This window comes from Haliaeetus albicilla, chromosome 12, assembly GCF_947461875.1.
Source record: "Haliaeetus albicilla chromosome 12, bHalAlb1.1, whole genome shotgun sequence".
NCBI lineage: Eukaryota > Metazoa > Chordata > Aves > Accipitriformes > Accipitridae > Haliaeetus > Haliaeetus albicilla.
In genome coordinates this window covers 31,450,680-31,465,598 of record NC_091494.1, presented here as the reverse complement: position 1 = coordinate 31,465,598, position 14,919 = coordinate 31,450,680, and the positions used below count along the sequence as shown (strand labels likewise).

The 14,919-nt window shown below is 52.8% G+C and overlaps 1 protein-coding gene across 2 annotated transcripts in view; it reads left to right on the top strand.

Moving 5' to 3' along the window:
- The window catches only part of PIK3R6 (phosphoinositide-3-kinase regulatory subunit 6), a 36,604-nt gene that overhangs the window by 17,054 nt on the left and 4,631 nt on the right, over positions 1 to 14,919 (top strand). For both annotated transcript variants that reach the window (XM_069798881.1, XM_069798882.1), the window contains exons 3-15: positions 883 to 966; positions 2,116 to 2,207; positions 4,589 to 4,657; positions 5,153 to 5,285; positions 6,670 to 6,739; positions 7,163 to 7,346; positions 8,140 to 8,287; positions 9,496 to 9,582; positions 10,045 to 10,501; positions 11,172 to 11,271; positions 12,030 to 12,152; positions 12,667 to 12,777; positions 14,362 to 14,452. In XM_069798881.1, the coding sequence (XP_069654982.1) occupies positions 883 to 966; positions 2,116 to 2,207; positions 4,589 to 4,657; positions 5,153 to 5,285; positions 6,670 to 6,739; positions 7,163 to 7,346; positions 8,140 to 8,287; positions 9,496 to 9,582; positions 10,045 to 10,501; positions 11,172 to 11,271; positions 12,030 to 12,152; positions 12,667 to 12,777; positions 14,362 to 14,452 (1,749 nt within the window). The remainder of the gene's footprint in view (positions 1 to 882; positions 967 to 2,115; positions 2,208 to 4,588; positions 4,658 to 5,152; positions 5,286 to 6,669; positions 6,740 to 7,162; positions 7,347 to 8,139; positions 8,288 to 9,495; positions 9,583 to 10,044; positions 10,502 to 11,171; positions 11,272 to 12,029; positions 12,153 to 12,666; positions 12,778 to 14,361; positions 14,453 to 14,919) is intronic.

Sequence of the window (14,919 nt, the reverse complement as noted above, 5' to 3'; positions counted from 1 at the left end):
TTTTATTCTACATCTGCGATGTGTCGGTGTGCGTGGCCAGCCAGCTGTCATGTGAGCTCGCTTGTGATCACGAGCCCTCACCCCATGTACGAGTCATACTGAAGACTGGGTCTGAGGTTGGACTTATTTTTGGCTGAGAGCAGGATGCAGTTTGGTTTTGATGTGTACAAGGTGCATGTGGTGGTTACCAGGCAGAAGCACGGACCTCGGGTCCTTGCCTGGGGGAGCAGAAGGTGCTCAGGGCCCATGGGTGGGTGGTCGCACGTTGGGGAGAGGCTGTGAAGGGTCCTGGGTGGAAGGCAGGAGGTGAGACGCCAGCCTGGTGGCCCTGCCTGGGTTTCCCATGAGGGGTGAGCTGCTGGTGTGGGCAGCAGACCTTGTTGCAAGAGTGCTCCTTGTGATGGGTGTGAGGTTGAGGCCGAATCCATACAGTGCCAAAACGCAGAGGTTTTCTGCTCTTTCATGGTGCCAAGTTGTGGTTTAATGTTGTTAGCTTTTGTATTTAATGTGTGATTATTTTTTTTTTAATTGAACAAGGGGAAATATGGGCTCTGTAGAGCTGATGCATGAGCAGTCCTCTGCAGAGCTTCTCTACCACCACATCTCTGCAGGAGCACTTTGCTCTCCAGTATAGCTCCAGAGGCCACCAGTCCATGGGGTGGCATTTGCCCCCAGCTCCAGTGGCCCTGGGGAAAGCTCTGCCTTGTTCCCATTGAGGCTCATCCAGGCTTGAAACCTGCTGAGACAGCCGTCCTGAGGGATGTGGTGAAGGTGCAGTCCCCGTACTCACCCAAACCAGTGCCTCCTCCCCTGGGGTTGTCCCTGGGTGCCAGTCTCCCAGGGGTGCTGGTCTGGCTGCTCACGTCTTCTTTGTCCCTGCAGCGGTGGAGTCGGACATCCTGCGCCGTGTCCGCACGCTGCTGCGGGAGCTGGACGGGCATCACCCCGCCTGCCAGTGTGACCGAGGTAAGACGGACCCGCAGCACGGCTTCTGGGGGTCAGCACCTGCTGTCCCCTGGGTGCTGCCTTGCTGGGGCATTGCTTGGCCCCGACCCCCTCCCCGCTCCCCTCTCTCAGTCGGTGCCAGGGTAAGGGGACACGGGGTGGCCTCACCTCCCTGGCACTGCTCTGCCCGTTCTAACCTGCTCTTAGAGGTGCTAATCTTTGGCAAACTCCTTGTGTCTGCTGTGCACCAGCTTCAGCAGCTTTCATCCCTCCTCTAGGTGGCTGTTACATCCTTTACACCCTTCGCTCACCCAGGGGTCCATCACTGAGGTGGGACATCAAATGCCAGAGTTTGTGGTGCTGTTCCCAGCTCTGACACCGACTTGCCACACAGCCCTGTCCAACTCACTTAACACTTCTGAGTTGGAGTCTCTCCATCTCTCCCTGTGGGGATATTGATTCACCACGCACTGCTCAGCTTCTCACTAAAGAATCAGTTGAAATCCCTGTGTTACGATTTTGGAGAATAAAACTCTAGCTGACCCCGCAACTGGACTGCTACAGCCTTAGGAAACTTAATTGATTTTGAAAAATTGATTTTACTTGGAGTACATGGAATATTTTACAGTTAATTAAATTTGATTTTGTCTGGAATGAGCCTTGACATCTGCAGGACTGAGACGCTTTGTGGTCCTTCCTCTGAGTGTGAGCTATCAGCAGCCAGCATTCAGGTGCTGTGTGCTGGGACCAGGAGGAACCCAAATTTCCCAGGGCAGGTGGTGAAAGCAGGCAGTCATAAACAGAGCAACAGAGGGAACAGGAAACAAACTTCACATCCATTGCCTGCCTTGCTTTTCTCCAGCCCCCCAGTTCTAGCATCTCTAGGACCTTTTTCCAAAGGTTTCCCAGTATTAGAGGTACAACACATCGATGCTGCATCCAGAATCAGGGCAGCAGCGTGACTTGTCCCTTGCAGAGGGTCAATGATTGAAGCGGAGGGCAGAGAAGCCTGGTTTAGTTCTGATAATGATGTCAATGTAGCATCCCAATAAATGATTTTTGCAGGAACAGTGCCCAGGTCTCTTGATTCCTCTATGAAACGCTGCCCCTGATCCATTGCTGCTCTTCCTGGCAACCTGATTGATCTCTTTCTTGTCTTTCACTTCTCAGGGATGCTGCGATGGACCCTGCATAAAAAAATTGACCAGAATCCCAGTAACAGCTCCGTTCTGGTCCAGATCCTGGTGAAGGAGCTGGAAAGGGTGAGTGCTGCCTCAGAGACATCCCCTGAGTGCTGGGCTCAGACCCTCCGTGGCATGTGCCTGGCTGTGGGGCCCAGGGGAGAAGAGGGATGGGGACTCAATTCCACCTCAAACAGAGGTGTTTTTAGGGGGCCTTGAGCCTGGCTGGGGACAGTGGCTTATGGCACAGAGTGAAAAACTCTGTGGGACACAAGGGCAGAGCTATAGCTCATCCCCAGCTGATGGCTGCACGGACCAGGGTTTGTCCCAAAAGTGATGGTGAGCCTCGGGCGGAGTAGGGAACCTCCACGGGCTCCTTGAAGCTGCAACAGCCAAAGGCAGATGGCCTTTGCAGTTTGCAAATAGCACAGTGCAAAACACTTCCGACCACCCCCAAATCTCCTTCCTCCCACCCCGGCCCGCTGTAGTCACAGGTAGAGTGGAAATTTCTCCTCCATGTCACTCATTTCCGCCCCAGAGGGTGTCAGAGCAGAAACACCTAACCCAGTATCCTGTCCTGAGAGCATCAGATGGAAACTTTGTGATGGATTTTTTGTTTCATTGATTTGTCTTGTCATTTTCTGGTCTTGTGTAAACCTTTAGCACCCTCAGCATCCTGGTGCGACCTGGTTTGTGGTTTGGTGAGATGTCATGTGTAGAAGTAGCACCTTTTCTGTCTTATGAGCCTGCCTCATTTTGCCCAGTGTCCTCTCATTCCGGGGAACAAACAGCCCATGTGCCCCCTTAACCTCCTCCTCCCCACCCTGGTGATGAGCCCCCGCTAGTTATCCTTTGTGCAGAAACCTCCCCGTACCATTTTCTCTACCTCTTTGCTATTTCTCCTTTCAAGCTGGAAGGATGGAGCTGCCTTGCTCAGCATTGCTCAGCTCCTGTGTCTCCAGCTAGCTGCTGCTCAGCCCCGGGGGGGCCAAGCACCCTCTGCAGAGGCTGTCACCTCTCTCTGTCAACACTCCCATATCATACACTTGAGCCGTGTCAGCCCAGCGTAGATCCCTGTGTACACATCGCAGGGCTGTGATCATCGAGCAGTTACTCCTAATCTTTGTTTTCTGCCTTTTAAGCAGCTCTGAGGCTATTTGCAGGCTGTCTCTCTCACGCTATGGCAGTTTAGCTTCCATCAGTGCCTTGGGGAGGGATCTTATCAAGTGGCTTTTGCAAATCCAGATAGACAGGAACACCCACATCACCCTTGGCTATGGATGCAGGGATTCCCCCAGAGGGCTTGACGTCTGCTTTCCACTGCAAAAGCCATGTCAGTCCCTTCCCCTTATCCCTATTATGGCTCTGCTACTCTTATCTTTCCTTGCCCAGGAGGGATGTCAGGCCTCCTGGTCTGCAATTCCCTTCATCTCCCTGAAGATCATCTTTGAAATCAGTGTTACTTTTTTTTTCTTTTTTTTTTTCATTCCTCTGGTACTGCAGCAGCTCTGAGCAGTCAGTACCGACCGCAGATGATAATTTAGCAATTTCATGCTTGAGTTCCTCCGGAGCTCTGGGCAAATATCAGCTGGTCTCAGCAACTCAGTATTACTCATTTTATGGATTGTTTCAAAGCTTTGCTGCCATCAGTTCCATTGAACTAAGATCCATCAGCACAGCAGCCCTGAAGAAAGGTACCGGAAATAACTTTGGGGTGGAAATATCTTTCCCAGGTTTATCCAGGGACATTCCTGTTGCTGGAGCTGTTGTTAGAGCCAGACCAGGCTGCAGGGAGGGGCTGGAGCTGTGTCAGCTTGAGCATCTATCTAGCTTCCCATGGGCCAGGATGGGGATGCAAGAACATCTCTCCTCCCTGTTCACTCTGGTCTCACACCCACCAAATGTAAGACAGGCTTTTCCCAGGGGGTTTGTATTACCACATGAGTTTTTACAACAGAAAGAAGCTCCTTCATGAGCTCAGTTAGAAACTTTTGCTCCCCCTCTCCCACCATGGCTGCTGCGTATGCACTGCAGAGCTGTCAGTGTGCAAACCATGCTCTCGCAGCAGCTCCTGGAGCCTTCACATCCCTACAGCAATCTCCAGCCCTGCGGTGCGGCAGTGGCCACGGCAGCATGGTCCTTCCCCCACACCTCTCCCCAGGGCCTGGCTCCCGTGGGATGCCCACCATGCAGGACCTGTCTGCCCCGGGGACATCCTGCCCACCCTGATGGCCTGTGGAGGGATCCCAAACCCCACCTTGACCCAGGGAGCGTCACCCCTAAGCCAGGGCGAATGCCCGTGCTCTGCTTGTGTGTCTGAGCTGCTGAGCAGACAGAACCCAGCACATCCCGGGGGCTCCGGTGGCTCCCCCGGCTCTGGTCTGTGCTGCTGCCAGTCCTGCTGCCCATCCCAGCATCCTGCCAGGCGCTGCCTGCACTGACTGTGCCTTTTGGTTCCACAGGCGGAGCGAGGTGACTTCAGACATTACATCATCCCCTTGCTGCACACGCTGATGTATACCTTGATAAAGGTAACCTACCATGGGCTTCGCTGGGGCAAGATCCAGGGAAATCAGAAGCCATGGAAGGGGGCCACCCGAAGTCACTCAGTGCCTATTCCTGTGCTGAAATATCCCAGTACCTGCCCAGCAAAGCCCTGGGACTACCACAGGTGGACCCAACTGTGCATTTCCCAGTGTGCTGTTTGATGGCTGAGACACTGTCACCTGTGACATGTATGAGAGTGACAGGTCCTTCCAGCCGACCCCCTTTTCTGGAGGTGTTTAGGTGCCTGATGGTGCAGGAAGTCACAACCTGGCAAAAATGTGTGCCCACAGTCCTTCACTGGGTATTGCTGGAGGTTTCCAAACCATTGTAGGGCCTGATTCTCCTTCATATATTGCATTTAAATCCATATTGAATTTGGTGTAGCTCTGTGCCCTCCCACCTTGGGGTCTGTTGTGGGGAGAGCACCATTAGGGATCACTGCCTGTGGCATCTCCATATCTGCCCCTTTCTCGCTCCAGGCTCCCTGCATCTCTGACGAGCTCTGCGGCAGAGTGTATGATTTCTGTAAGAAGCTGCTCACCCTGCCCAAGCCTTTCTGCACCATCGGTTTGGACTATGCCATCAGGCTGAAGATGGAACGGACAGCACCAGGTATGAGGGCTTCTCTGCTCTGCCTCTGTATGGCGTGCTGAATGGCTTGGGTCCTCAAGGCAATCGTAGTGGGGGTTTGGGGGAATTTCCATACCTGAGCTGGCCTTTGCCTAACGCAGTGAGCCATGGCAGGGTTTTCTGCAGGGGGCTGGCCAAACACTTGGGGGTTTTAGGGGTGCATTTGGATGGAAGGGTTCCCCTCTCCTTATTTCAGGCTGCTGATCCTTAGTTACTAGCTGAAAACCTTGGGGTCCTCCTGCTGTCAGTGTAGGCACCACCAGAGTCAAGTCCAGCCCATATAAGGCCAGGTGTGTATATATATATATATATATATATATATACACACACCCCCCCTCTGTCTATATGGGAAACAAGGTGCTTATGCTGCTAGCCTGGGCATCTCAGTAAATTTTGTGGAGGTCTCCTTTTTGCAAAGTGAAGTCTCCATCTGAGATTGAATTGCAGGCTGTCCAGCATGGGCTCTTCCTCCGCTACCTATGCATCAGGTTTTAGACACTAAAACGTCATTGGTTTCTGCAGAGAACAGTCCCTTTTAGATAGCAAGCCAGGGGACAACTCTATTTTCCTTTTTCTCTACATTGCTCATTAAAGTTCTTCTTGTTAAAGTTTTCTTTAATAAAAGTCTTTAAAAGCAATCCTTAAAACAGTGCAAGGTACAGATACCTTGTGAGGTGGAGGTAAAATATGAGAAACCTGGTGGGAAATTATAAAGTGCCATTCTTGGTAGTCTCAGCCCATCACCATCAATCACCCCGACCACTTTCCCCAGTACTGCTTTGTCTGGAGCTCCAAGGTCCACCTTTATCTCACCTGACTTCTGGTAAAAGGATGATTCAGTGGGGAGAGATGGGGATCTCCAGTGGGGCTTCCCTCAGAGCACCACAAGGTTCACAAAATGATTGCACCTGAGCAATGCGGGGTGGATGTATCTTCCCTACCCCAGAGCTGGGTGAGGGTAAAGTACATCTCTCCCGATTCAGAAACACGTTGTGCTCTTCATATCCACCCAAACGCTGTCCCACAGTGTGGCCTGGAGGCCGGGAGTAGAGCTCTTCTTCTGGCTTCCGACTCTGCTCCCAAGCTCATAATCCACTAAACAAAGGAAGGGAAATACAGGAAATAATCCCTGAATAGAAGGGGTTTTCTTTTTATGTCGCATGGCCTATCTTTGTCCTTGACTATTTTTAACTCTGGGCCTGATTCTTGGCTCTTTTACATTGTCACTCCAGCAACGGGTGTTCGCCAACTTGGCAGACCCACCATCAGCCTCTACAACCAGGAGCAGCACCGAGCTGCTCTGGTGAGTTGTGTTGTTATTTCTCATGCTCTGACTCCTGCATGTTTATCTTCTTGCATTTGCTAGGTACGTTGTACCAAAGAATGGTCATTTCTGAACAGAGTCTCAAAAGCGATCCGTATCCTTATCAGGAAAAGTGAGTAGTGCTTCTTCGAATGTGTTGTTACTTTTATTTCTTTTATAGTCTCATAGTGAAATCTGTCCTTTTCCTGCGCTCTGAATTAATGTTGGATGGAACAGACAATTTGGACATAAACCACGTGGCAGTATGTGGTCTTGGGGAACACAGTTTGGTGGCATCCAGTGCCTCGCTAAAATGAGCTTTGCACTAGGAGGAGCACATTCCTTCCATGTGTCCCAATTTATTTATGTGGTCCTGGGAGGCAGAGAGCTTCCCTTGGTGGGGAGACAGGGCAGAGAAGGGGAATATCAGCAGCAACCCTTTTGTTCTGCGTGGGATAATGGAGACGTGAGCTGCTTGTGCTAGCCCTGATGTCAGTAACGGGGAGTCCTCATCTCATCTCATGTCCCTCTTTTCCCACCCTCCTGCCCCACGCAGGATTTTCATCTTTGCCGATCCAGAGCTGCTCTCTGAAGCCATCTGCAACGCGCTGGTCACTGACACAAAGGCAGCTCAGGTCTCCCAAAGTCCCCGGGCATGCATGTGCTACGTGATCATCCACGCCATGCAGGCAGCCCTGGGCGAGGGCTGTGACGTTAGCGGCTTGAAGGCGAGCCTCCAGGTAACTGGCAGCACTTCTGCAGCACCCTGTGTGGTTTTCCAATGGTCCTGGTCTTGCTGGGCACCTCAGAATGTGGGAAGGCTTTTTGGCAAGTGGAGAGACCCCCCCCAGTTCCTCACTGGTGGTCTCCATCTCCAGTAGCCCCAGTGTTACTTCCAAAGCTGGGCTATGAGCAGAGCTGGTGTTAAACTAAAAAATTCTTCAAATATAAGAGTTGGTGCAGCAGGAGCCAGAGGTTTTGAATCTTCAGTTTGAGTCCTCAGTTTTGCACAGCAAAGCTGGGCTCTGCGGCTGGAATATAGGCTCCTCTGTGAGCCACTGGTCATTGCAAAAACAACTCAATGGTGGAAATGTTTCAACCAGTTTTCTCCAAAACCTCCTTCAAGGAGCTGTGGGGCCACAGTAAGACAAATGTCTGGTTCAGAAAGGCAACTTTGCAAGGGCTCTCAGTGATTTCCACTCTAAGGACACCTTTGTGTGTCTGCTGTCCCCATCTCCTGAGGGTCACTTGAGCTGCCGGCTCTGCTGCTGACTGCCCAGGCTTGTGGCAGCTGGGAGCACAGTGCCCATCAGCTGCAAACCTGCCAGAAAAAAGCTTTAAGCAGACAGTACAGCCAGCATCTTTCCTCCTCCAGCCTTCCCCAGGGACAGGAGGACATGTGTGTCCTCTGCTGCAAAACCAACAATTTTTGCAGGACTCGTTTGCCCTCTTTCTGCCCCCTTCCGCTGCCCTGCCCCTGGAGCATCTCCTCTTTTCACACCTCGGGGTGTTAATAGCTGCTCCTTGCGACAGGATATGCCCATGAGCGACGTTGAGCACTGGTTCCGGCAAGTGGTGGTGGCAGTCGAGTGTGCAGGAAACGAGGCGAGTGCAGACCGCAGCCAGCACGCAGCAAGGCTGGAGAAGATTTACTGTGCCGTCCTCAGCTCCTTGCAAGCAGGTGAGCTCCTGGCCAGCCACGCACAGAGGGTTAAGGGAGCCGTGCAAGCTGGCAGGCCCCTGCCTCACTGCTGTGTCCTCGCCATTGCCCTCCTACAGTTGTCCATCCCCACCTCCCATCTGCCTCCACTTTAACAGCATCCATCACCGGGATCAGGTCCTTGCAGCCTGGCTCCTTGCAGTGACCTGATGTCCAGGATGGCAAAGTGCATGTGGCAGTGGAATGCAGATTTTTCACCTGAGGAAAGGGACTGTGGCAATCTCTGCTGCTAATTCAGCTGCCCTGAGGCCCAGAGACACGTCTCTGTCATTTACAAAGGGTGCCGAAGATGTCAGCCAGGGGAGGTTGGACAGATGCTCTAGTGCTCTGCTGGTTTAAGATACACCCTGCCATGGCCTAGACTGGGGAGAAGCTGTGTACCACTCCTTGAAACCTCCTTGTACTGATGTGATGGACAGTGGTACTGCCATCTCCTTCCATCCCTGGCAGTGCTCTGTTCCAGCCTGGTGCCATCAGGGCTACGCAGACTATAACAAACATCCCCATCCATCACAGCTCCTCACACAAATCTGGGGTAGACCAGAGGGAAATGGGTGTCATGTTTTCCTTTTCTTGGCTACTCCTGGTGGAAGGTCACTGCACCCCAACCCCCTCTCTGGAAAGAGCTGGAGATTGTCCCAGTGCAAGATATGGGAAGGAACAGTGGTGCAGGGAGAGGAGTGGGACCATCTCCTTTTGGTGCAGTGAGCTATTAAATTGTCTCACTGCTTCTCACAGAGCCATAATGGGTTAAAAATAGGCAGCAATGGTGGGGTCAGAGGGCTCTCTCGCATCTCAGCTGACATCACCATCGGAGGTCCTGTCACATGCATTGGAGGCCCAGTTCTAGAAGAATGTTTTATTTATTCTGCAATCCCTCTGCTGTCTGCAGCAGAGCAAGATCCTTCACTCACCCATGCCTCAGTTTCCCCTTTTTCATTTCTCCCATTCATCAACAGAATACGTACTTTCTTATGGCTCAGTTTGTGAGAGCAGGGGTCTGTGATTACAGCCTCATGTCTGGCCAGAAGGCAACCAGGGTGGGAAAGCCCTTGGGGCTCAGCACGGGCTATCTCAGCCAACATCTGAAAGCACAGCACCAGTAGGGGTTCATGCACCTGTGCGGGAAAATTGCTCCTGTGTGTTACAAGCATCCTTGTTTCCCCCAGGCAATGCTCCCCTAGGAGGGCTGCAGGGTACCCCTCTGCCTAACCCCAACATCAGCTTTCACCTCTGGACAGAAGACGACCAGCTCTGTGAGTGCCCCAGGGGGGCTGTGGGGAGTTTGGATGGGACGGTGCCTGAGGCTGGGAAGCCTGTGCAAAACATGTCATTTAGCCCTGATTCTTGAGCAGTGAGTTTCATAGCCATCATCCAAGGGCCAAGCTCGTGGAGGTTCGTGCCGACTGCACCAGCCTTCCTTCTTGTGGGGTGTCAGCGTCAGATCAGGGGACTGGGGGGGAGAGGGGCAAAGGAGATGAGGAGAGGACGCCTGTGGGACAGGCTGCAGCAGGATGTGCCCAAAGTACCTTATTTGAGTGATATTGAGCTCTCTTCATGGTACAATGAGAAATGGGACTGAAAGACTGACTCCTCTTGGACCTGCTGGTAGAGGTATTGGCCCTACAGTTTGCATGAGAAGAGGGGAGCCAGGGCAGGACTAGGGCTCAGCCTGGCTTTGGTTGTATTTCCCTCCCCGAGCTCCCTTCTGCCCACAGGGAAGGAATTGGTGCTGTTCATCCGCCCGCTGTCGCAGAGCTGTGAGCCTGACTGCCTAAGCCAAGACCTGGACAACTTCGAGATCCAGGACATAATTTCGGACTGCGAGTGCTGCAAGCAGACCCGCTTCTCCGTCCTCTCCACTGACAGTGGCATCGAACGAGACCTGCCCACGGCAGTTGAGGAGCCCTTCACCCCTTGCAGTGCCGAAACGGAGCAATCCCGTCTCCACAGGAAGGGTGGCATTAAAAAAAAGCCATCGCCACTGGAGAACGTGGCCTTCTTGCAGGCTGGCTGCAATGGTCCCGGGGCAAAGCCCCCGGTGAAGCTGCAGAGGAGACCAGGCATCCCCCCAGTCCCTGCAGCCCCGCTCCAGAGGCTGCACACTGCCCGCATCGTGCTGCTGGGGGATGACCGCATCCTGGGGCGCCTGGCCCAAGCCTATCACTCTTTGAGGTAACCGGTGGCCACAGCCTCTTTGGCTCTGGGGAAGGGAGGATAGAGTGGGGGGCTTTGCTCTTGAGTCTGTTGAAGCAGCCAAGGTGGCTGGGGATGGGGTTGGGCTCGAGCGTTACCTGGGACAGGATGGGACCCGGGTGTTTTGCACCCAAATGCATCTGACTTCACTGGCTGCATGGGATCATTTGGCTCTGTTAGCCCAAATGATGTACGCAGCGAGTTATTCCCTTCTGTCCATTGAATGGGTTAAATGAACAATAAATGAGGTAAGGTGTTTTCCTATGGAAAAGGGAAAAATCCTAAAGAAAAGCTGTTTTCCAGCTAGCTTTTCCCAGCTGGTTCACCAGGCCAGGAGAGCAGTGTGGGTGGGTCTGGGTCGTTCTGCTGGCAGCAGCCTGGGGAGCAGAGCTGGGTGCAGACGAGACCACCGGTCCCAGCCAAGAGCCTGTCTGCAGGATGCCCCTTACCCCCATCATCTCCCCTTGCTCGATGTGGGAACCTGGGGGCATTATGCCATCCTGTCACACTGGGCAAAGGAGGTGTGCGAGGAGGGCACATGCTCCTGTTGCAGAGTGGCTGCAGTCTCTTGGCACTGTCCAGCCTTGGCCAAGAGCCATGTTCTTCCACCTTCCCCTTGAGACACAGCTATTTATTTTTCCATTTCAAGGAAACGAGAAACACGGCGAGTTTTCCTGACTCCCAGGCTGAACCTGCAGTTCTACTACATCCCGGTTGTGACAGAGCAGCCAAACACCTTGGCTGTTACGGTGAGTCTGGGCTCGGCAGCTCCGGGCGCTGCCGCCGGCTGCCAGCAACTGACGGTGTTTTTGGAGGAAGAGCAGGGGGGTTTATAGGAATTCACATCCATTAATGCCTTGCTCCTAGAACAAGGAGGATGGGAGCCAAGACAGGGTAGCTTGGCTCAGTTTGCAGGTTGGATTCAGGAATCCATCAACCCCAAGAGACATTCAGGTTGCTTCAACTACCCTGATGGGTGATAACTCACAGCCTAGAAATGGTATTCAGTTTTGCTTCTATAGGAGGATTGAGGGAGCTTTAGCAAAGGACCGATGCTTTTCTCACCTCCCAAATGGTTAGGGGAAGCGGCTGCCCCTTACTGAGGGCTTTGCCTGCTGGTCATGGCCCCAGTTTTAGTTCTGCAAGTCACTACCTTGCAGTTTATCTTGGGCACATGTCTTCCAGTCTGACACCCTCAAGACAGCAATAAATAAACAGTTGCACTTTTCATGATATTTTTAAGCTGGCCCAGATCTTGCTGTGAGTCCTGACAGACGTGCCATTATAAACATGTGTATTTCTTCTTTTCATCCTTCACTTAATTTTTGTTCTTGAGCACCTGCTAAATAAGTGCTGCAAGAAATGTGTTGCCATCTTCTCTGGACCAAGCAGGGAATGGGGAGGGATGAGGGAGCTGCTCACACGGCATTCGTGCACCAGCTCCCTCTGCCTCCTCTAAGGCTCCTGGTATTTTGATCATACTCTGAGCTGTGTGTTTCTCTTGCAGGACCACGCTGCCACAGGCCAAGAGGACCTCTGCGAGGTGGCCGGGTACCTGGGCAGAGCTGACCCGTGGTACGAGAGCAACATCAACACACTGTGCCACATGATTCCCAAGCTGGCCGCCATGGTACGAGGGAAACCTTCCCACCTCCCCAGCCTGGTCCATTTCCCAAACACATCTGCCATACCTGAGGATGAGCTGGTGTCCTGCAGGGCTCCTCTGTGCCCGAGATAGAGGCTTTTGCCTTGCAAACCCACCCCAGGGCCCGGCAGCCGGGAAGGTGCATTTGTCTGACACTGCCCCAGCCCACAAGACCCACTTGGTGTGATGGGTTTTTTTGGCCAAAGGACAGGAAATGGCAGATTTCAAGAAAGAAAATGTAAATGAGGCATTTGCTGACATACCCCCAGCTCTCATTTCCTGGCAGTTTGAGCCACCATCAATAGCCTACAAAAAAGGCTGGTAGGTGGGCGCAAGCCTTTGCTTCTCCCATTTGCTTTGACTAGTTATGACAGAGCAGCTCAACGCTGCCCTGGGTGACAGAGCATTGCTCATTATTTATCTAGGAAGGCGTGAGGGTTTGTGGCAGTGTTTTTGAGAAGTGACTGTGGCTGATCCATAATGTGATTTGCCCCCCCAGCCTTCCTCTCCGAGCAAACATCTTGTGACTGATCTGTTCATCACTGATGTGATTGCTTACTACGTTCGCATGGGCATCCAGCCCGTCTGCTTCCAGGTCTACGCTGTGAAGGTGGGTGCCACATCTCTTGTGCCTTCACGTGGCCCTGCAAAGGCTTGCAGAGCCCCACTGCTGGCAGAGCTGTGCAAAGTCAACAGGGTCTGGGGGCTTTCAGCAGATCTGAGGCTGGATCTCCGTGCTCCCCAGCCTGTCCACTCCTTGCCAGGCTCCTGGATCTAGTGATTCCGTGTAGCACAGGTCAGCCGGGGTCAATGATCCCAGGAAGGCTATTTCAGGATCACACAGGTCAGCAAAGTGAGCCTCGAAATCACCCCATAAGGACAGATTTCCTGCTCTGCTGGATTCGGGTTTGCTCAGGAGCTCTGGCACCTCCTGCTGCTTTAGATGCTGTGAGCAAGCAGGAGTTTTCTGAGTGGCTTTGCCAAAACCTTCCTGTATCTTGCAGGAGCTTTGCAGGGCTTCCTGAAACACCTTTTTATTTATTTCCTGCCAGCTTTTCTCTGAAATGGTATCAGAATGAGACCTGGCACTTGATATGGGAGCAAACAACTACTGTATTCAGTTATGTAAAAACAACCCCCCAACTGCTCCTCTGACAGTTTTCCCCCTTCAAAGCTTAGGGTGGCACTGATGCACATATCTCCTTTCAATCTACCCGTAGCCAATGTGGTAACCTATTGCAGCAAAGGAGCAGCCATTACATGAGCAAACTGTCGTGTGGCTTGCAAAGAGCTGGAAGAGCTTCGGTAATTACTGGTAGAGCATCACCAGGACTTGAACTAATAACGTATAGCTTGTAAACACTTGGAGCACCTGGTCGTCAGCTTGTGTGGCTGGGGGTGTGGGGTTTTTCGTGAATTTTTCTTCCACTCATTTCTCCTCCAAGACAAAAATCAAAAGCAAGCGAGAGAGTGGTGACTCAAGCAGGGGAAGAGGAACTGACTCCAGATGTGGTTTTCAGATAGAGGCACCTAACCTACCCTGTTGTCGTACAGGGTGTGAAGCTGCTTCATCTGGAAACACTAAGCCTGTTTGGCCTTTCTGGTTAAGACCACACTGTTCCTCTTTGGTTGCAGAGAGTTTTCCTGGAAGTGAAGGTCAAGTCCCACCGCAGTTGGACGTAGGGCTACGAGTGGCTAGGGGAGGTTCTCCAGGACCTTATCTTCACATTTTGCTGGAGGCAAGCCCATGAAAAGAAAATAATTGATAGGTCTGAAGTGATCAGATGATTTAGGTGTATCAGATAGAAATTACATGCCTTGGAGCTAAGCCAGCAGCTGCAGTCAGGCCTGGGAAGCTGCTGGCCTTGACCTGGGTTTCCTGCAGGGGATGGCTGGGAACAGACTCATCTGTGAGTGTGCAGTGACACCCAGTGGCAGGGGACACTGCCCGTGGCTCAGCTGGCCAGGTCCACCGGCCTCCTGGCAAGGCCTGCCATGCTCCTGGGCTTCAGAAAGCAGAGCAAAAGCAATTCTCTCCTCCCATAGACCCCCTGGCTGCCATGATGAGGTCAAATATTCCCTTTGGTGATGTCACGCTTGGGTGCTCTGGAGAACCTTTTGATGTCACAAGCTTAGTGTGATGCCACAGGGTGACTGAGAAGGAGCTCTTCTTAGAGATTTTCTTCTCTTTCAGATTTTCTTCAATGACCCGGCGCAGGAGCCGGCCGAGGACGTGTTCCTCACGGAGCTGCGCACCCAGGTGCAGGAGAGCATCTCCCACAGAGGTGCGTGCGTCCCCCCGAGTCGAGCCCTGCAGCAGGGGCTGCCATCCTGGGCAAGAGTCCTGCCGGCCCCAGTTCCCACTTGCCCTGTCCCTCAGCCTGTGGCAGTCAAGGCCATGCCATGGGGCAATATCCCTTGTTCCCTGACGAGCAGGAGGCTTCCCTAAACCTCTCCATCTCCCTCTCGGGTGCATGACACCAGGCTAAATGAGAGATCTTGTGGTCACTGGCTCCTGGTCTCAACCAGGTTTATTAGGCTGTGCCTTTGGTTGGCTCCAGGACCCCCTGAAGTTGTACCAGCACCATATTCTTGTTGAGGAAACAAGCTGGGCTTTACAGCCATCCCCTCTTCCAGATGTTTTCCCTGTTAGAAATGCAGCTTCCTTGACTTGCCAGTGATGGGACAAGGGTGCTTGAAGGCTGGACTGTTACAGAGGGCACATCCAGCCCTTCCCTCAGTGCACCCGCTG